Source organism: Ambystoma mexicanum, chromosome 5q (genome assembly GCF_040938575.1).
Source record: "Ambystoma mexicanum isolate Mex_15411 chromosome 5q, UKY_AmexF1_1, whole genome shotgun sequence".
In the NCBI taxonomy this organism is placed as follows: Eukaryota; Metazoa; Chordata; class Amphibia; order Caudata; family Ambystomatidae; genus Ambystoma; species Ambystoma mexicanum.
Window position 1 is genome coordinate 134,625,962 of NC_090933.1, and position 21,828 is coordinate 134,647,789.

Genomic DNA, 21,828 nt, shown 5'->3' on the forward strand with positions numbered 1-21,828 from the left:
TAGTGGGCCCAGAGAACACTGCCTTCAAGAACCTCCTGCACGACCATTACTGGGCTTATGTATGGCGTGGACACTTCCCGTCAGGGAGGCCAAGATTGGCGCACCCATGGTTGAGGCAATTACTTGGTCTGATCATGAGTTGGTGGAAGCGGAATGGAAGAAAAGAAGCCCTGAGTAGCAATTCCGCTGGAGGTGCAAAGACACTTTGCTGAGAGACAGGGTCTTCCGGGACTGTATTGGGAAGGCGGTACAGGCATACTTTGAGGCTAACGATAACGGGGAGACAAGTATGACAATGGTCTGGGAAGCTTCCAAAGTCACATTCCGGGACCTTCTCATAGCTGAAGGTGCGCTGAAGAAGAGGGAGAGGGGGTTGATTGAGGCCAGGCTCAGGGGGGAATTGAAAGTGTTACGGTCGCATCTCCTCACTAAGGGGGCCTATAAGGGAGCACTCCTGGGTGAGATGTGGGACAAAAGACAGAAGTTCCACACGGCATTCATAGGGGAGGTGGTAAAGAAGATGAGGTTCACGAAGCAAAGGTACTATGAAAGGGGAGACAAGGTGCGTACACTTCTGGCAAACATAGTGAGGGGGTGCAGGGCGGAAAGGAGAATAGGCGGAATACAGGGTGCAGATGGGAGTAGAAGGACTACAGGGGATGAAATATTTTCCCGGTTCGCGGTATACTATCAAAAGCTCTATTCCAGACCAGTGGAGAAGTTGAGGGAGTATCTAGCAGACCGCCGGCTACCCAAGCTGATGGGGGCAGAGGAGGTGGACCTGGAAGAAGAGGTGACGCAGGAAGAAGTGCTGCTGGCGATCCAGATACTGTAGGTGGGGAAGACCCCAGGGGAGTACGGGTTCACAGCTGACTGCTATAAGCAATATCAGTCCCTACTCGCTACATCGCTGGTGAAGTTGTCTAATTCGATCGTGGGAGAGGCTACGATTCCCCAGACGTTCCTCCAGGCATTGATTATGATCATCCCGAAGCCAGGGAAGGACCCAACCAGCTGTGCCTCGTATAGGCCGATATCTCTGCTGAATGTCAATGTAAAAATGTTCACCAGGATCCTCGCATCACGCTTGGAATCCTGCATCCCGTGACGCATTCACCCACACCAGGTGGGTTTTGTGATGCATAGACAGGGAGCCGACAACATGCGCAAGACGCTTCATATTCTTAATGCTGAGGCAGTGGGGAATGGGGGTCCTGCCGCTGGCCCTAAATGCTGAGAATGCCTTTGACCAGGTGAGTTGGTCCTTTATGGGGGAGGTCTTAGCAACCATGGGGATGGGCCCGAGGTGAACGGGGTGGATGGCGGCCCTATACTCCAGCCCAACGGCTATAGTAGTGGTTAATGGAAGTGTATCGCAGGCCTTTACACTGCAGCGGGGGCACGGGACAGTGGTGCCCTCTCTCCCCGCTGCTATATGCACTGGTTATGGAGCCGTGGGTGGCAGAGGTTCGGGAAGACGGCTGAATATAGAGGGTACAGATGGGGGAGATGGAGTGCAAGATCGGTCTCTCAGCAGAGGATGCCCAGCTTTATATTACAGAGCCCAAACGATCTGTGCCTCACATGTTGGAAAGCTTGACGCAATATGGGGAGCTCTCCAGCTTCAAAGCTAATCTGGAGAAGTCGGTAGCCTTTAAAGTGGGGGGGGGCCTGTTGGAGGCAGAGGTGGGATACATTGGGAAACTACAGTTTCGGGTTCAGGACTCCTCCTTTAGGTATTTGGGAATCCAGGTAACACGTAATTACGGTGATTTTTTCCTCAGGAACTTCCTCCTGTTGTGGGCGGCCGGGAGAAAGACATGGAGAGGTGGGCGAGACTGGGGCTCTCTTGGATGGCGCGCCTGAACGCTATTAAGATGGTGGTATTACCTACATTTTTGTTTCTATTCCAGATGCTATCGGTCATGATCCCGCAGGCCTTTTTTGCCGAGTTGAAGAAGGTTATGCTAAAATTTCTCTGGGCAGGAGCAAAGCGGAGGCTGGCCTACAGGACCTTAACCCTGCCAAGGGACAAGAGGGGAGGTGGGAATCCCAGACCTAGAGACCTACAATAAAGCAGCCCAGTTTCGGGTCATGGTGGATCACTTGAACCCGCTCTCTGAAAAATGGTGGGTACCAACGGACAATGCGATACTAGCCCCAGTTTCACTGGGAGAATGGTTGTGGGTGCCCAGAGCCCTGTCACGCGAAGGGTTCTGCTCCACCCGGAGCTGGGAATCCTGTGGGCTATATGGAAGGGAGGAACAGATGGCTCACCTCCTGGCCATCGCCTTTGAATTGCATATGGGCCTCCCCTCTGAGGGATGAGATAAGAGGAACCATTGGCATTCCAACTCTGGTATGAGGGGCGAGCTCTCTAGAGCCAGGCAAATGTGGGAGTGAGGCACCTTTCTCCCGCTGAATAGACTGGAAGAGGTTTCTAAACGTGGGTGGACTGTCACCCTTCCGATACCTGCATCTGAATGGTGTCCTAACGGACCTCCGGTGGGGGGAGAACTAAGGGAGTTGACGGTCTTCGAACGGCTCCTGCTAACAGGGAGGGGTACCAAGGGACTCATTGCAGGACTATACAAGATAATTCTGCTGGTGGAGCCAAGGGACTCACTCCCGGCCTGGGTCAGGTGGGGGGGGCGGACCTGGGGAGAGACATTGAGGATGCATTATGGACACAGATCATAGAAGGGTGGGACGGTCAACGATCTCTCTGCTGTCATGAACCGTCGCCTGCGTCCTTTCTGGACCTCGTGGTCCCTGACCCATAGAGTACTGAATGCAGTAACCTTCCCAACATGTCCGTCGAATAGGAAATGCAGCTTGCCAGCCTTTACGTTCCACGCTCGGCGCACTACTAAACAGACACACCCCCGCGGCTCTGCGCGTCTCAACGCTACTGCTCGTCGTAGCTGGACGTGTGCTGCCGGATCTCGCTCTGGGCTAATTTCCTGGATTCTATTTCCCGGTTACTTGATTCCTCCTCCTTTCCTTTCATCCTTCAAACTTTACCGAACCTTCCTGGATTTCGGCTTCCGTGCCTCAGCGCGTGGACATTGTTCCTTCCTGGACAATCTGAACGAAGCACGCTGGAATCCGAAGACCCACGCACAGGCTTATACAAATCCCGGACCTTGCGAAAGAAGTCACAAAAGCAGGTCGCAAGCAAACAGGATAAACAGGTGAGAAGGGGAGAGACTTGTGATAGATTGAGACGCCTAAAAATCGATACGGATACAAGGATGGAAGCCACGGTTCAAGATCTCATGCAAGGCATGCTGGAACTCACCACAGAAGTTCAAAACCTTAAAGCTGAGAACGGTGCCTTAAAGCAACTGGTATTGTCTTGTGATTCTGCTACCAAGGAAAGTGTGTTATTGGGAGGAGTGGTGGACAAATATGATGGCTCTCCAAAGACCCTTCATGCCTTCCTTGATTCATGCTTGGTGCATTTCACCTTCAAGCCCTACTACTTTTCCACCCCTAGAGCAAAGATGGGGTTTATGATATCGCACCTCACTGGCAACGCATTAACCTGGGCAACTCCCCTAGTCAATTCGGGCAACGCCCTCCTGGATGATTAAAATGGATTCATGGAAGCCCTAAAGGCCATGTTTGATCATCCTGAGCAGGTTTGCAGTGCTCAAGAACGTCTACTTGATTTTCGACAAGGATCCCAGGATATGCTTACCTATGTCATCCATTTCAAACAACTTATGAAGCAAGCTGATTGGTCCCAAGAGGCTAGCTTCACTCTCTTTCGCAGAGGCTTGAATGAAGAAATAAAGGACGAGCTAGCCAGGGTAGCTCACCCTAATTCCTTCCAGGCCCTCTTGGACCTTTCCTTGAAAATTGATTTTCGAATCCAGGAAAGAAAGGCGGAGAAAAAGAAGTCGAAATCATCATTTCAAAATGCTGTCATAGACCACCCTTCTAGCCCAGAACCCGCAGTTTCTCTGACCTCAGATCCAGAACCCATGCGACTGGGGGCATTCCGTGGACCCATTACCCCACAAGAAAGGATGCGCCGTATTCACAATGGTCTCTGCATGTATTGCGCCTCCGATAAACATCTTGTCAGAGAGTGCCCTATTGCTCCTCCACGGCGTTCGGGAAACACCAGCTCCCGATCCTAGATGGGGCACAGTTTCGGGAGAATGATGTCTGCTCCACATCAAGTCCTTCCTTGAACTCTCCTGGACAAAATAACCTTGTGATTCTACAGGCCTTTCTATCGCCTTCCAAGAAAGAATCCTACCCCATCCTTGCATTAGTGGATTGCGGAGCCATGGGCATATTCATAGATCATGATTGGGTCACACCTCATCACATTCAATGCGAAACACGAGAGACTATGAAACCTGTTGAAGCAATCAATGGAAGACCCCTGTCTTCCGGACCCAGAACACTTCAAACCAAGGAGCTTTTTCTCTCCATAAACCACCATCAAGAGAGGGTTACATTTGATATTATAAGATCTGCCCACTATCCAATGGTTTTAGGCATGCCCTGGTTACTTACAGAAGCACGATCCTTATATCAATTGGGCAGCAGGCTCTCTATTTCTTGGTTTGGAACAGTGTATGTCCCACTGTTTGTCCTTGAACACCTTACCAAAGCCCTCTGAAGACTTCCAAGAAAATCAACAAATACCAGTCACCGTCTCTAACGTCATCCAAATTCCCAGGGCTTATCAGGCGTACAAAGATATGTTCTCAACAGCCATAGTTCAGGCTCTACCGCTCCACAGAACCGAAGATTGTGCCATTGATAGCAAACCTTCAGCAGTAATTCCGTTTGGAAGAATGTTTATCTTGTCAGAACCTGAAAAAAGGGCCCTCTGGGAATACCTGGATACCAATCTGGAAAACTGAACTATTCGACCATCCAAGTCCCCGGCGGGCGCCTCCCTATTTTTTGTTCCCAAGAAGGATTCCAAGGAGCTTACACCATGTCTCGATTACCGTGGCCTTACCAATGTACTCTTAAGGACCGTTATCCATTGCCTCTCATCTCAGACATCCTGGAAGCCGTCAGAGGTGCTGTCATCTTCACAAAACTAGACCTCAGGGGCGCTTACCATCTTATTCGTATAAAGGAAGGCGACGAATAGAAGACCGCTTTTAGAACACCCTTCGGCCATTTTGAATATCTAGTTATGCCCTTTGGACTTGCTAATGCCCCAGCAGTCTTCCAACGCTTTATGGATCGGGTATTTTCTGATATGCTGTTCCTCTTCGTCATTGTATATCTAGACGACATACTGATCTACTCCAAGGACCATCAAGAACATGAAGAGCACGTAAGGGCAGTCTTACAACGTCTACGGGAACAAACTCCTGGCCAAACCCGAGAAATGCCTTTTTCACATATCTACTGTTCACTATCTCGGATTTGTTCTTAGCCAAAAGGGGATTGGAATGGACTATTCGAAGGTTGATTCCATTCTATCTTGGCCTGTTTCCACTAGCGTAAAGCAAATTCAATCCTTCCTGGGGCTTGCTAACTTCTACAGAAAGTTTATTCCAGCATTTTCGGAGATTGTTCATCCTATTGTTACATTGTTAAAAAAGGACACCCCCTTTCAGTGGACGTCGGCCCAAGATTCAGCATTTCAACGATTAAAGTCGGAGTTCACACAAGTTCCCATCCTTGCTCAACCTGACACTGACAGACACTTCATTGTCGAAACCGATGCTTCCAACTACGCCACTGGGGCAGTCCGGAAACAGGAACTTGGAGACAAACTAGAACACCCCATCGCCCATCTCTCCCGCACCTTGACTCCCAGTGAAACCCAGTATTCCGTCCTGGAGAATGAATTGTTAGCCATCCGCCAGGCCTTCACTGATTGGCGTCATCTCCTTCTGGGAGCCATACACCCGATTCAAGTCCGCACAGACCATCGGAATCTCCAAGTACTACAATCCGTAGAATGTAGAAAAAGTCGCCAAGCCCGCTGGGCCTTCTTTTTTGCCCAATACCAATTCCAAATCCATCACTTCCCTGGAACACACAACATTATAGCTGATGCCTTATACAGGCGTCCTGACTATGAACCCCTTGAGGATCGGACCTTTCCTAAGATGTTTCCCCACACAATATTTGTTGCCCAAGCAATTACCCTCCTGGAGGATATTCGAATTCAAACCCAGTCCTCTGAACCTTGGAAGGAGTTTAAGAGAAACAATCGATGGAATCTCAAAACAAAGGACGGATACCTGTTCAAGGACAATCGCTTGGTCATTCCCACTCCTGGAATGAGACAAAAAAATCACAAGCCTATGTCATGATACTTTCCATTCAGGACACTGTGGCATCACCAACACTCTCCATCTAATACAAAGACAGTTTTGGTGGCCAAAGATGAAGGATGATATCAAGATCCATATCCAGACATGTGCGGTCTGCATTCAGAACAAACATGATAACAAAAGACCAGCAGGTCTCCTGCTCCAACCGGCAATACCAACAAGACTCTGGGAAATCATCGCCACGGATTTCATCGTGGAACTACCCTATTCCAAGGGCTACACAACTATAATGGTTACCCTTGATTTTTTCACTCATATGGCTCATTTTACACCTTAATACAAACTGCCATCCTCATCTGAACTTGCTGGAATTTTCCTGGGACACATATTCCAGCTTCATGGGCTACCTTCCAAGATAATTTCTGATAGAGGGCCCCAGTACATATCCCAGTTCTGGAAACAGTTATGTCGTATACTGGGAATCCAGTGTGCCTTGTCTTCGGGTTATCATCCACAGACCAATGGAGCTAGTGAGCGACTAAATCAAACTCTGGAACACTTTGCTTCGCCACCAAGGTCCAGGATGATTGGTCACTCTTAATACCTGTGGCTGAATTCGCATACAACAATTCGGATCATTCAGCTATCAAAACCAGTCCCTTTTTCTTTAGTCAAGGATTTCATCCTACAGTCCATTCTTCCACATCCAACCCCAGTTCCTACGGTTGATTCCTGGATTGAAACACTAATTAATGTGCACAAAGAAGCTAAATAAAACCTAGAAAGGGTCCGAAGAGATGTTAAACATTATGTTGACTCCAAAAGAAGACCAGGACCTTCCTATTCAAAAGGCGATAAGGTCTGGTTATTCTCAAAACTCCTCCCACGTCACCTACGACCAAATAAATTGGCTCCCAGGTATTACGGTCCCTTTTCTATAAAAGAAATCGTCAATCCAGTGGCCTTTCGGCTCCGACTACCAGAATCATGGAAAAGGATCCACCCAGTCTTCCATACTTCTCTGTTGAAGCCATATGTTCAACCCCCTCGAACTGCTCCAAGATCTACTCCAGTGATTGTCAATGACCAACTCGAATACGAGGTCTCCAGAATTTGTGACTCTAGGTATCGACGTGGTCAGCTGCAATATCTGGTCGAATGGAAAGGATATCCACCTAGTGAGCGCACCTGGGAACCCATATCAAACATGAATGCCCCCAGGCTGATTCGAAGATACCACCTTATCCATCCAGGCAAACCCAGAGGAGCTGGGCTTCAGAAGAGGCATGCTGGCATGAACCGTCGCCTGCGTCCTTTTTGGACCTTGTGGTCCCTGACCCATAGAGCACTGAATGCAGTAACCCTCCCAACATGGCCGTTGAATATGAAATGCAGCTTGCCAGCCTTTACATTCCACGCTCGGCACACTACTAAACAGACACGGCTCTGCGCGCCTCAACGCTACTGCTCGCCGTAGCTGGACGTGTGCTGCCGAAGTTCGCTCGGGGCTAATTTCCTGAATTCCATTTCCCGGTTCCTTGATTCCTCCTCCTTTCCTTTCATCCTTCAAACTTTACCGAACTTTCCTGGATTTTCGCCCGCGCTCGAGTCACGGCTTCCGTGCCTCTGTGCGCGGACATTGATCCCTTCCTGGTTCCGTCCTGGACAATCTGAACGAAGCACGCTGGAATCCGAATACCCGCGCACGGGCTTATACAAATCCCAGATCGTGCGTAAGAAGTCACAAAAGCAGGTCGCAAGCAAACAGGAAAAACAGGTGAGAAGGGGAGAGACTTGTGACACCTACAGTATAGGCACCAAGCAACAAAACTGATACACAGGTAGTACTAACCCCCCCGGCCCTCCGGCCAGGATAGCAAAGATGCATAAAGGGTACGATCCACATTGCTGGAAGTGTAAAGAGGTGAACAGTGCTTACAAACACATGTGGTGGGGCTACCCCGAAGTGCACTCATACCGGAGGGAGGTCCTCTCATGGATTAAGGGGGTGGGTGGGATCCACAGGGATCTTTCCCCATGCCTCCTCCTTTTTGGATTGTAGTTAAAAAAGGAGGAAGAGGTTGAAGGGGGCACATGCTGCAGATTACATGCTGCTAGATGCTGTTTGGCCCAATTGCGGAAAGATCCCTGTATGCCACTGGAAAAGAAATGGGTGGCAAATTTAAGGGCGATCTATAACATGGAATACCTTACTCATGTGTTGGATGAGACCCGGTCTAAAATTGAGGGATCGGGGCTTCCCTTCTTTGAGAAATAAGGGTACTAAGAGGGGTTAAAATGATTATAATGCCATGCCCTGTTTGATCCCGGGGAGGTCTTGGGGGAAGGAAATATACAAGACTCAGGCCATGGCCTTGAAATAGACTGACCCTAGACACTTACATGGTCAGCCAACAGGTTTGGTAGACTGAGAAGTGCAGAATTAATGCAGACCTCTATTGTATTGTATTTATTGTGTTTATATAGCGCTTTAATCCAAAGCGCTGTACATTATAACAACAAAGTACATAACATATTTTTAACAGTAGAAGCAATTTACAAAACATGAATCAAACCAATAAAACAGCATGAAGAGCAATTAATCTGTGAGGGTAAGAGGGAAGGAGGGGGTGAGGCTGGGAAAGGAGGAGGGAAAAGAAGGGCATTAGGATGAAGCAAGGAGGGTAAGGGAAAAAGGGGGAGGGAACAGCTAATCACGAAAAAGGGGGATACCCAAGTTTGAACTCTGCAGACTCAATGAGAACCTGCTGCATGGGGGAATCACAGGGGGCAGGGAAGGGGGAGGGGGGGATCAGAAGGGACTCATTTCTGACTCCTCACAAGTGGTAAAGTTCCCATGTGTGGGATTCTACACAATATGCTCAGGTCTGCCTCCGTTCTGTATGCCTGGCAGGTGAATGGCTTTCAGTGAAATGCAATTTTCCAGCCGTAAAAGACTGAAAGTTTTCTTCCATTGACCTGTTTATATAGAACATACAAGCCATGTTGACTGTCTGAATGGGGACTAACTGTTGTGTGCTTCAAAGACGACAGATATGCCAGAGGCTTCAGGTGGATAGCTCCGAGTTCTAAATTATTGATGTGTTCTTCTTGTGACGACAGGACAGAATTCTGCCTTAATGTAGCCCACACCCCCCCAAATGAATTTGCGGAAAGCAGCCACAAGGTGGTCACTACCGTCTTGTGGCTTTCTGCAAATGGGCCTCCTGCCATAAGATTTCCTTCCAGGGATCGCAAGAGTAGGTTTGGGTGGAGTATCTTTGGAACTGGTATCAGTGTTGACTGTGTGTCTGAAGCCTAGTTCCAGTGTTCTCCCAGATGTTATTGAATCTTCCTCATCTGAAGGCGAGCGTGTAGAACCGCAAGGACACCAACCGCCATCAGATTGAGCAGGAGGGGGAACCATCACATAGATTCCCTGCCTTGAGTTAGGAACTCTGCCACCGTCTCATGAATGTCCATGACACTGTCCTGGGTCAGGGACTTTTCCCCAGGCCAGAATTCCACTGTAATCCAAGGAAGACCTCATTTTGCATGGGCTGAAAATTGGACTTTTCAAAATTCACAATAGCTCTCAACAGTACACTAGTCCCAGAAGGCTAGTTAAATCAATCCTCACTTTCCTCTCTATGGCTGCTCTGATAATCTAGTCATCTAGGTACTAGTGACTATGAACACTTGAATGACACAGGTGCGCTCCAGCTGCTGCCATCAGCTTGGTAAAATGTCTGGGGGCTACGTTCAGCCCAAAGGGCAAGACCTGGAATTGCTGATATGCATCTCCCAATGAAAAGCACCGAAAATGGCCAATTGGAACATGTAGGTCTGCGTCCTTCAGGTCCTCTGCACATTGCTAGTCTCCTTGATTGATGGAACAATGGTTGTGAGCAGGGGTGGTCTTCTTGGTTTTCTCAGAGGGAAGAAATAGGTTGAGGGTGGAGAGGTCCAAACCGGACTCAGGCGTGCCTTTTTTTAATAGTGGGATATGATATGAGCGTTTATTTATATAGCATAAAGAGCCTGGAATAAAACCTCTGGCCCTGCTGGATTATTGGAGCATAGTCCAGAGTTTACATCTCCAAAGGTTTGTGCACCTCTTAAATTAGAACATCTGAAACCTGCTTGAATCAAGGCAGGTGAATAATAAAAAGGGATAGCCTGTACCACTTTGAGACCAGTGACACCCTTGAGCGTCATTTCTGTTTCGCCTCCTCTTGGGAAGGTGTGGACTTCGAAGGTTGTTTGGTCAGGACCGCTAAGGGCTTGACCCTAGTAGTGGACATTTTTTTCTTGATCTGCTCCTTATCCCTGGAAGAGCTCTGCCCCCTTAAAATTTCAATCGAACACTTGTCCTAAACATCTTGTGTGAAGTGTGATGAGCACACCCATGCCATTCTAAGCGTGTCCACTCCAACAGACATACCTCGAGTAGCCGGGTCTATGTGGTGTACAGTGGCTTGCAGGTAGTCCTAGGCTATATATTCTGCATCCATTAGCCCTGCCCAAAAAGCTGCCTGCTTCTCAGCAGGAAGAACGATTTCCTATGACTCATAGGCATCACCTAATTTGAGCCCTCTGAAAAGGTATTTCATATTCCAGTTTTGTTTTAAGAAGGAAATAAAATTGACTCACCCTGGTAAAGTTACCCTCAAAGCTGTGAATATCCAGTTGTGGCTTCTGGGCGTAAACGTATGCATTGATTGAAAAAAGATCCTGCAATAGAAGAGAGTTTGATTATACAGTGCGGCATAAGAAAGATGAAATTCAGACAGTCATAGTAACTTGCATTTCTATGTCCCATTAATAGCCCCTAGTGTCTAATTGTTATTGCTTCCAAATAAAATATGAAATATGAGGCTGGCTCCTCCGAACAAGAGTACCATCAGCAACCCCAGATACATGTTTCAGCCTTGTTGGGCCTCCTGAGTGAGGTGAAGCTGAGCCTCTCTAAGGCACAGTGAGTAAGGGGTCCTCGTCAGGGTTACCCTAAGTAACCAAGGGTAATCCAAAGTGTTACAAAATTGAAAAGGAGTGTGGGAGCCCCAGACAGGTGTGTGGGGCTTCCACACTCCTTTTCAATTTTCTAACATGGGACAAATAGCCTGTTCTATGGAATTTCTTCCTCTCAGGAGGGTCTATAACCACATTTTACCTCACTGCACCCTTCACAGAGGAGAAATATCCACTTGCATGTCTGGGGTTGCTGATGGTACTCTTGTTCAGAGGAGAATTGCCTAGCATTTAGTTGCTGGACTACCTTTGTGAGTGGGACCATACTGATATGCAAAGTGATATTTCTCCTCTGTGAAGGATGGAGTTAGCCAAAACGTGGTTGTAAACCCTCCTGAGTGGGAGAAATTTGACCCATGTTCGTTCTCGGCAGAGGGGCTCCTACACCTTGATGAACTTTATCTAACCTGACCTGCCATAAAAAAAAGATTTCTATTGATACTGTAATGAACTCATGGTGGCAACAGTAAAGATAGACACGTGATCACAGTTCAAGGGTGTTTATTAAACTGTATATGTGGGTTGGAAAAAGGCCTAATCTAAACCTAAATCTAAGATGGGAGAAAGCTACGACCATCAAATAATAATAAGGCAGTTCTAGTGGCGTCTTGTCAAATAAAAGGGCCTATACTAAGAAAGAACTATTGCCAATCCTTATGCTAAATATAAAGGAGTGTTGGATAAGGTTCTCTGGAAAGAAAGAAGTGTTCACAAATGATAAGTCAGGATGCTTTAGCCGGGGGACTTCCATCCCCACGTTTTGAGCACGGGACAAGGTGTGACTTCTGAGCACAGTACATGCTCGAACTTTCCCAGCACGAAACAACAGTCCTGCTCTCAGATATCAGCACCGTCAGTGGTTAAGTCTCTTTTGTACAAAAAGTCTCTTGTCTCTGGGGACCTGATGTTTTCGAAAAAATAAACAAAAGTTATTTTCCATATGTTTTTAAGGGAGAATTCTCAAAATGTGCTAATTTCCCTTACCTTTTGAGACCCCCCAGCAACTTTGCTGGATTTCTAAGATTTTATTTTTTTACTTGGGAAGAGTGTGAGCCTTTTTTCCCCACTCTTCCATGAATTTTGATGTGTGTTTTACTTTTGTTTTCTTTGGTTATGGAGTTTTAACACAACTCCATAGGCGTCATCTTTTTCTGTGCGTCGCATATCACCCTCAGTCAAGAGACACAGGGATGACTTTCAGACTTCCCAAGGTTTAAATACCTTCTCTGGGACTGACTACTGTCTCCCAGAGCATGTAAAGTTAAACTGACTTTACTAGTCTCTTTAAATTTACAGACCCAGCACACACCATCCTCCTATAGAGTGCTGGAGGGCTTGCCTAGCATCTCCTGCGTCAAAACACTCATGTAACAGTCAATTATTACCCTTTCCTACTTTAAATGGCTAGTGGCAGTGGTTTAGATCAAACTACCATGATTTTTCCCGACTGCGAACAACGGTAGCTAAAAATCGGGTCAGCCATGTTTTTCAATATGGCGCCCGAGACCTATCTGTAAAAACAGACTCGGACAACTTTTTTCGCTATTTCTTTTAGGAAAGGTCCTTCTTGTGTTTGTCTCTGCGCGCCAAACCAGGTTTGGTCCCTTTGTTCGTTGGCCTTTGGCGGGCCTCAGTGCTGAAGCCCTCATCTTGCGCCTGAGTGTCTGGGATGGACAGGATGTGAGCGAGGTGCCCGAAACTCCCTGTGCTTAGTCTCCTAGGAGACCTGAATTCACTCTGGCGTGATTAGCCGGCTGGCTGTCTGGCAAGGACAGCCACCCTGCTGTGTGAGTGACAACAAGGCTGGAATGAATGGGGGAAACTGTTTAAAAGCAGGTCCCTGGGACTTGGAAAGCAGAGTCGACCACTGGAACGAAAGAACCAAAGACGAGCTGACAGAAGAGAAGTGCTGCAAATCCTGGACGACCGGTGAAGCCCTGCTGCAGGTCCCAATTGCCTGAAACTCCATCGACAGAGAAGCCCTTAAAGGTTAACTTCTTCCCTTGAGTTTGGTGGGAACAACCAACTCATAAGCCGCCTGGACACCGTCCCCTCCTGGTCAAATATTCTGCTGAGTGCTGTGGAAAACCGGATAGCCAGTGAGAAGGATACCAGTTTGTGGTCTTTAAGGCACTCGCACCTAAAACCGACATTTTGCCAAGTTTGTGGCCTCTTCCCTGGGCAGTGCAGGAACCTCCTGACGTCGTCCTTCTTGTCCCCACGCCTGAAGCTCAGGAACAGCGAGATCTGCTTGAACTGCCAGGAACACCTGCCTCAGCTACAGCTCTTCTTCACTTTAAAAAGGTACTGTGCAAACGCGGTCCAGAAATCTTTTCAGCCACGGTGAAAGTTTGTAAAACTTTCCCCGACTTCGAAGGCTTGTCCTTCCCTAAACATTCTTCTAAGATCCATGGCAAAGACTTAACCGTTACTATCAGAACTGTGCTATCCTATACAAAGACTCTGAACCATTGATTTTGGCCCAAGACTATGAACTGAATCGTTGGTTGTAGTTAACTGAAACCCTTTGCCCTGCCTATAAAAGTATTTGTGCTATTGATTCTGATAACCTTGTCTTTTTACCCCTTTCTAAAGTAACTGAAGTGCCATTTTGCTCCCACTTCAGGGGAGCTGTACTTGTTCAGTAACTTATTGGTTGTGTATTTGTAGTATATTAATATATGATATTGGGCTGCTCTTTCTAGTGGAATGTTTTCAAACTGACTGTGTAAATAAATGTATATTCTTTTACCAAGAAACCTTGAGTGTTTGTTTGAACCACTGTATTTGTTGGTCCTTTGTGTAACTTGTTCTACTGCTCTCTCAACTCTTGAGATAAGTTTGGCTGCTCAGCCACTGCTACCACATAACTGTGTAGTACAGGCATGTACTAAAGGTGAAATTGTACTGACACTTGTAGTCTTAATTGCATGTAGTGTTCCCAAAGGGTACTGCATGTGATTCTTCCTAACAGATTTCACACCTGGGTAGCCTCTTCCAGGCCCAGACCCCTCTCAAACCTCAGCCTCCCTCCATCGGGTTCACAACTACTTTTCAGAACAATCTCACCTGTGACATTCTCAAGTCTTAATGTCTTTTTCAACAGTTCGCTGTCGACATCCCTCTGCCGGGTTCACTTTCGTCAACACACTGTTCATTGGGACTTCAGGCTTTGCCCTGTTCTTTCGGCATCCCTCTATCGGGTTCACTCTTACCAATTCTCCAATTCTTTCCTTTCACACAGTTCTTTCTCTTGAATTCACTATGCAGGATTCACCTCCCTTAACTTTCCAATTACATGCAGGTCAAAGACTTTCAACTGAACAGGGGGTTTTGCTAAACCCCTGTATGACTACTGATCTTTTCCTTGCAGCTCTCCTAGGCCTTCTAGTATCGGAAGTTCAACAAACGCCATATCAACCAGAATCTCTCGAGTGAGCACCCACATGGTGCCGGACCACTCTGCAGCTGGTTTTCCCTCAATGTTCACAGTTCTTTGTACTTTTCTTAATTTGACACTTTGCGACTTTCATTTCTCCCCTCGACTCACTGGCTGCGATGAACCACTTGGCTTTACTTGTACCTGGCGTCAAGGACGGTACCCCGGTAGAAGGTGCCTCCCTCTGTCCTGCTAAGCAGCATAGGCATGCTCCGTGTACCGTTGACATCAGCTGCAACACACTTTGGCTATTGTTCGCGGTCTTATGCTTCCTTCCACTGAGGCTTCTCGGGTCTGGGTCAGAAAGGGCAAGGTCGCTTCTCTCGTGGTCGCCCCTTCGGTTCTCACCGCCATTCTCCTCCTCTTGAACTGCCGTGCTTGGATAGCTATCTCGGTCTGCCTTGCTCGAAATGTGCTCTCGTGCTTTACCTTTTATCCCTGTGGGGAAGGGAAAGGGCCATCAGGTGTGTGAGATTCTGGTCAACTGCATGACCCTTGTGTTGGGACATGTCAGGTACAAATGTCTGGTGTTAGTTGTCTTTCGTAATGTGCAAAAGTGTTTGCGTCGGAAAAGGGTGAGGGGGTAGAGTTTCTGAGTATCCTACGTGGTAGGCTGGGGAAAAGGTGTTAGAAGAAGAGGGATACCGCATGTCACTCGTCGGTGTCCCGCTTCCACTCCCCGATGACCCCCTCATCCAGGTGATCCTCCCTCACTGGTCAACCCGAGGACTTGGATACCGATAGCGATGGCTATGTCCTGGCCACCTGGATGAAATATCCCCGGGGACAAGTCAGGGAGACACCTTCAGGTTTCTCACATAACCCTATCATGACAGCATGCATGCATGCATGCATGGCTGTAATCCAAGTGCATTTTCCGCCTGAAAATGATCAGTATCTGGCAGAGTCGGCCCCAAGGACAGATGCAGCTACGGCCCGGGGCCGCACCACGAGATATTCTGAAATTAAAAAGGGAGGCTTTTAATGGTAATTGTTCCTTTTCTCCAGTCCATGCACTGCTCCTAGTGACCCTAAAAATCATAGCTCCGTGCCCTCTGCAATGCATTACCCATAAGCACTTTTCAGGGTATCGGGGCAGTTGCCCGACTTCCTGGTTATACATTGGAAATTGTGTAACCCAAAGGTCTATACATATATTTTTTTAATGATGGCTGGAAACTTTGAATTAATCATAACCACTGGCAACTGCACAGGTGACTTGCATTCATTGTGCAAATCAGTGTTGATCCTGCCATCAACAGAAACAGGCTAGTGCAAACTTCAATGCCATGTTCCATCTGCACAGTTAAACAAGCAAACCCAGACATATTTCATGAGGTGGCATAGGCATAACCCCTCAGTATATTCCATAATCTGGAAGCCAGGTGGACAATTATCTAACCTTAGCTCCACAAACAAATGTCTCTCACACCCTTTGCACTCAACTACATTGCTACATCACTTCTTCACTCATCGATTTTTGAGTCTTCTGAACATTTATGTTTCAGCAAACCAGGATTACTGAATCTCGGTTTATCTTGGTTGCAATGAATTCAAAATAGGGCAGACCGAGTTATACTCAAATTTGAAAGTCCTCTTTCACTGGCTACCGGTGGAGAAACTGATCAAATTTAAGATCCTTTGTCCGAAAGGGCTCACATTACAAGTCACAATGCAATCTGCGCTCAACTAAACAGTAACTTTTAAAAGTCCCCAATTTTCACAAGAAATTTAGTATGACGTCTTTCTTAGTTCAAATTCCCATCCTGTGGGACATATCAGTGTCTCTGTGTGACAAGAATAATCCCCCTCACATTCCATATACACTTAAAATGATCTTTTTTCACCAATCTTCTTCTTGCACCTTTAATGACATTTTATGATGTTCTCTTAATCAACCCTTGTTTTAGGAACCCAGCATCATGGTGCTCCTCTGGTGTACAGGTTTCCTCTTTATAAAATAACTAAACAATGAACAAGAGACCAAGCTTGGGAATACCCCTTAAGGAGATTCTTTTAAGGAGGCGCACTAAAAAAGGGGGCATCCATATCCAAATCTACATTGGTCCTATCACCTAGGGGATCAATCCAGCCTGGTATCCTCCTGTATTGGTATGGGTGGACTAAAAATGATACAATCGAAGATGACGAGAGAAATTGCAATTGGTTACAAACAAATCATAGGTTTCAATCCGTTACTGTTTGATGTTCGTAGTAGCACTAATTCCTGCCAAGATCAATTGTATTGCTATCCACCATTGTACACATGCCCCATTTCTGTGACAAATAAATGAAGTGAAAGGAGCGCAATTGTGACACATCCCACCCTTCAACACTAATAATCATGTACTAATTGTTGCACTATCACCCCAGACTTGTGACAAAGAACCAATAGAGCACAACGGACAGACAGGAGGTTTGACTCCTTTATATGCAACAGGATACGTTTGTATGAATGCAGACAGAGACTAGGGGTTTCACCTAAACCATAAAAGGCATAACTGTGCTAGAAAGTACAGGATTGATGTGCTTAAAGCGAAGGACCACCCGCCCAAATCAGGTTTCCCTAATCTAACACACAAGTCTCAGGGATATTACAGCTTCCAGCAGGCTCAAAAAGTACCATGTCTTGGATACAACCACCAGCATGTTTCTTGGCTTCTCCGGTGCAATGACGCTTTTTGAAAAACCTCTCTACAAATATTTCCTATCCCATGGATTAGGGAATCTGGTGGATCAGATATTTACCTGCTTTTGTGACAAGTTGCCTTTCTGGGTCGTCAGAGATATGGCTCCACACTGCCACTCACGCCCTCTGGCAAGGTAGCCCTGCCGGAACTGAACTATATTGGGTAAAACACTCCTCCCAGCAAGTATATACCCACCCCCCCCACCCCACCCCTTTAATCATGCTTAGGGCTTTTGTCAGACTGTGTTTTTCTCACCATCCAGCAAACTGTTTCCCCTCCTGATCCAAGGTCTCCACTTACCAGTCTCTGTATCAGACATTCTGGCTCCCTAACCTTGTAGGTCCTTCCAAACATTTTGCTGGCTTACTTACTTTTTCCAAATATTGTTGTGTTGTCACAGGGTCTTCTACCAAGGTCACCCAAACAATGCAACCCTTTCTCAGGTGTACTGACCTTACTATCCTAAATGGCTGGCAGGGGTGCTTTTAAAGCACCCTATTTTGGCCTGAAGGTGATCCCATCACCCCGAAAGGTTTTTTTGGATTAGTTTGGCTGTAGCTGTGATTTAGTTTTCAGCCTGGATCACCTCATTCTTGGATAATAAATTGATGCAAGTCTTCTCCCCTACCGCCACCGCAGAACCCTCCCCAGCCACTTGTGGAGTGCCTCAAGGATCCTGTGTCTCCCCGACACTCTACAATGTAGTCACAAAACCTCTATTTGACATTTTGGATCTTCTGGGTGTTACGTATACCAACTACGCTGATGACACCCTGATACTTATCCCCATCACAGGTGACCACAAAACCGAGTCACTCGCCATCAACGCCATTTATCAAGTTATCCAGGCCTGGATGGCCTAACACGAACTGTGCTTAAATGACGACAAGACGGAGCTCATCATCTTTGGCTCCCACCAAAGACTTAACAAACTTGACCCTTCGTTTAAAGCCTTCACCATTGATGGTAACAGCACCAAAGTGGCCAAGGACACAAAAACGCTTGGTGTCTACATTGATTCCACTCTTTCCCTTTCCAGACAAACCAACGAAGTATCATCATCGGCTCCATACACCTGCAAGCTCATCACAGCTTGCCGCCCCTTCCTCTCTCCAGCCAACTGTACCACACTAGCCAGGACATTGGTCCTATCCAAAATTGATTATTGCAATGCTCTCTATCTAGGGACCAACCAATGCAATATGAATAAATTTCAAATCATCCAAAATAACGCCATCAGAGCGGCGCTCAATATTCCTAGGAACCTCCACATTTCTGACTCCAGGCGAAGCCTTCTCTGGCTCTCAGTCTCCCAAAGAGTCTCCCTCAAAGCATTTGCTCTTTCACACAAAAGCCTCGCCAACCAAGCCCCTAGCTACCTAGCCAGTAGATTCGCACTACACACCACTGCGAGACCACTCAGAAGTGCCCAAACCAACTGTCTCTCTGTCCCACGCTTCAACTTGCAGAGATCTGGTGGACGCAGCTTCCCAGTCCTAGCAGCCAAGCTGTGGATTTCGCTACCTAACCCACTAAGAGCAGAAACTTCGTTCCCGGCCTTCAAGCGCAAAGCTTCAGCCTGGTTGTCTGCCCAGGACTTGCTATGATTCCTAGCTCATAATGCCTATGATCTCTACAACCGCGTCACTGGCTCACTGCCATTACCTGCTCTCTCACATTATATATCTCCCTGTATAAATGACCTTTTTTATGTATATCTCATTCAACTGCATTATCTTACCATGCCTGTAATTACTTGTTGTATAATTTGTATATTTGCATAATCCACTCTAATGCTTTTTTACCATGCCTGTAACTAAATAATGTGCCCGGTTGCCCTTGGGCCTGGTGTGCTATATAAATAAATAAAATACAAATGGGTATAGTCACTTACTGCAACAGTAGCCCAGTGCACCTGCACGGTAGCAATAAGCGTACTACTGCATTATTTAAAGCCTTTCCCCTGGCCATTTTATCTTGGGCCACCCCTTTGTCTATGCGGTCCACTCATAATTTGAGTTTAATCTGATGTAGACTGGTTTAAAGTGCTCTACAGTTCCAATTCTACATTAATTGTTGGTGGGCCAATGTGTTTGGTGGTTTTTAGGGCAAGCATAGCTGGCTGCCAAAACCGGTGTGTGTTTGCTGGCTATGTGATCGGAGGCCTGGCTTAGGTGAGCACCAGGTTGAATATATTCTCATCAATGGGAGACCATGTGCATTCCCCAGCTTGCTGGATCTGATTTGACAAATCCAGGGAATGTGTTCCTTCGCCTCAAGGGGGAGCCACTCCCTTTGGGGATAGGGAGGTGAGCCCACTACGCAAGACGCTCCCTAAGGGACAAGGCAAGTGGGATCTCACTGGGGGCGGTCCCCCTTAGAGGATAGGGCAGTCCTAAACATGGATATGGTTACACTTCCCTTTAATAGTGAACCATATCGGCTACTGACCCCACTTCATTGGACCCGGTCTAATAAATGAGTAACCAATCCTGTTTCCTCTTTTGCTACACAGGGGAACTCAAAAGGAAGCAGGATCGTACCTGCAGGGGAGGAGCAGTAAACCTAAGCAAGCCCGCGTGCTGGCAGGGATTTGCCATGAAGCAGGGCGAATCATATATGGAGGCAGGCCCATGTCCAATAAGCGGTTGGCAGATGAATCCTAGAGCCAGCGAAGCGCTGCTGAGCCCAGGCAGCAGGACGCCTGATGAACCAGATTCTCTGAGTGTAGGAGACTGAACCTTACGATGCATCCATTCTCATGGGCGAAGAAGAAGAAGCGACAGACTGCCGCCGGAGAGGCACCAAAAGCGAGGGTGCAGCTCCAAAGTCAAGGGAGTCACTGCAACCAGTCCCTAAGGAAGCCACCCACATCCAGGTACGCGGACGATACGGTACAGAGGAAAGGGAGGTGGGTGGTTGGACTCCAGAGAGTCCCTGAAGGGGGTTGGTGACACTGCAACCCACATATGACCAAAGGCAACCAGCAGCCCACGATAGGCTGAGAAGAGCAAGACCCTTGAATTGGCTAAGAATCTTGAGCAGCTGCAGCGACAGCTTCTTCAGCTAGATGAAGAACTTTGTGATCTCATGAGGCTCCTGTTGAGGGGCTCTGGAGGTTCCTTCTAAACAGAGTACCAAAAGAATACTTGAGTTTTTTTAAATCTTTTTACTCTGACCAAAGTTGCTGAGGGGAAAGGGAGTTCTTCTCTCCAAAACATAAGAACCAAGGACTTATTTTTCAGACTATATGCAAAGACTGAGATTCCACCCAAAAAGAGGGGAAAGAACTAGAAGTACAAAAAGGGTGGGGGTGCTAGCCACCGCAAACAAGAGAGGAGCAAAACATTTTCCTGATTTGTGCTTTGTTATTTTTAGTGGTAGAGCAGGCAATAGGACCAGACTAGGGTAAGGACAGAGGACAGTCATTCTTGAAGACATCCTGGCAAGCACCTTCTTTGTTATTTTTTCTAGAATAGGGAACCACTATCAGAAGTAGGGCCAGGATAGGCATTTCCTTTCTTTAATAAAAGCCAACCACAATCAAAATGTCTATGTCTGTCTCCTATGTCTGATTTACCACACTGAACTCCTGGAAGACTGCTACTGAAGATGGTTTGCAGCTGGTATGAACATGCTGGCTGGAACCTGGTTTTGTTGTCCTTCTCCTTGCTCATTCTCTGCTGGTGGAATCCAATCCTGGGCTCTCCTGTGGCTTCATGTCATCTTCCTAGCTGGTTGGACTGGTTTTCCCTTTGTGGGACATCTTTCTTGGGCCCTGCTGTGCTGCCTCTCTGTTAAACGCCCCTGGCACAAATGTCTTAAGGTGGGGATTATGGGGACATGAAATAAATCATCCTACTTTGGTATACTTGAACAAAGAACAGTAAAAATAGAAAATTCCAGAAGCTTTAAATATGACTATGTGTCCTACAGCCGCCATGGTTGGTGGCAGTAGGAAATGGGTGCTGACTTTTGTAGGTGGGTTCTGGCATGAGTAAGCATAGCTAGGTGGGTGCTGGCAACAATAATCGGGAAAGAGACAGGATTATTATTTCTAAATGTTACTATACAGAGGGCTATGTGTCAGAGAAGGCAGAATGGAGTGCTTAAGGCTGCCTTTGAGATAGGAAACTGTAGAAGGGCTTAAGTCAGGTTATTGAAAAAGCAGCAGGTGCAATGGACAAGCAGTAGTTTTCCCGAAAGCGAGAAATTGGATGTCTGTAGTCAGAATTAAGTACTTCATAGGAAGCCCATAGTTGACACCATAAAAAAAAATAAAAAACTAATTTTCTCATTGGGTTGTTGTTGCTTTTCATTTTGACTGGGACATGCTGTAGGTTATTATTAAACTAACTCTGTTTTTTTGCTGCACTCCAAATTAAGTGTATGGACTTTTTTC

The 21,828-nt window shown here is 46.9% G+C and overlaps 1 protein-coding gene across 2 annotated transcripts in view; it reads right to left on the bottom strand.

Annotated features, from left to right (window-relative positions):
- The window catches only part of ATP9B (ATPase phospholipid transporting 9B (putative)), a 3,609,114-nt gene that overhangs the window by 2,424,176 nt on the left and 1,163,110 nt on the right, over positions 1 to 21,828 (bottom strand). For both annotated transcript variants that reach the window (XM_069620656.1, XM_069620655.1), the window contains exon 9: positions 10,920 to 11,000. In XM_069620656.1, the coding sequence (XP_069476757.1) occupies positions 10,920 to 11,000 (81 nt within the window). The remainder of the gene's footprint in view (positions 1 to 10,919; positions 11,001 to 21,828) is intronic.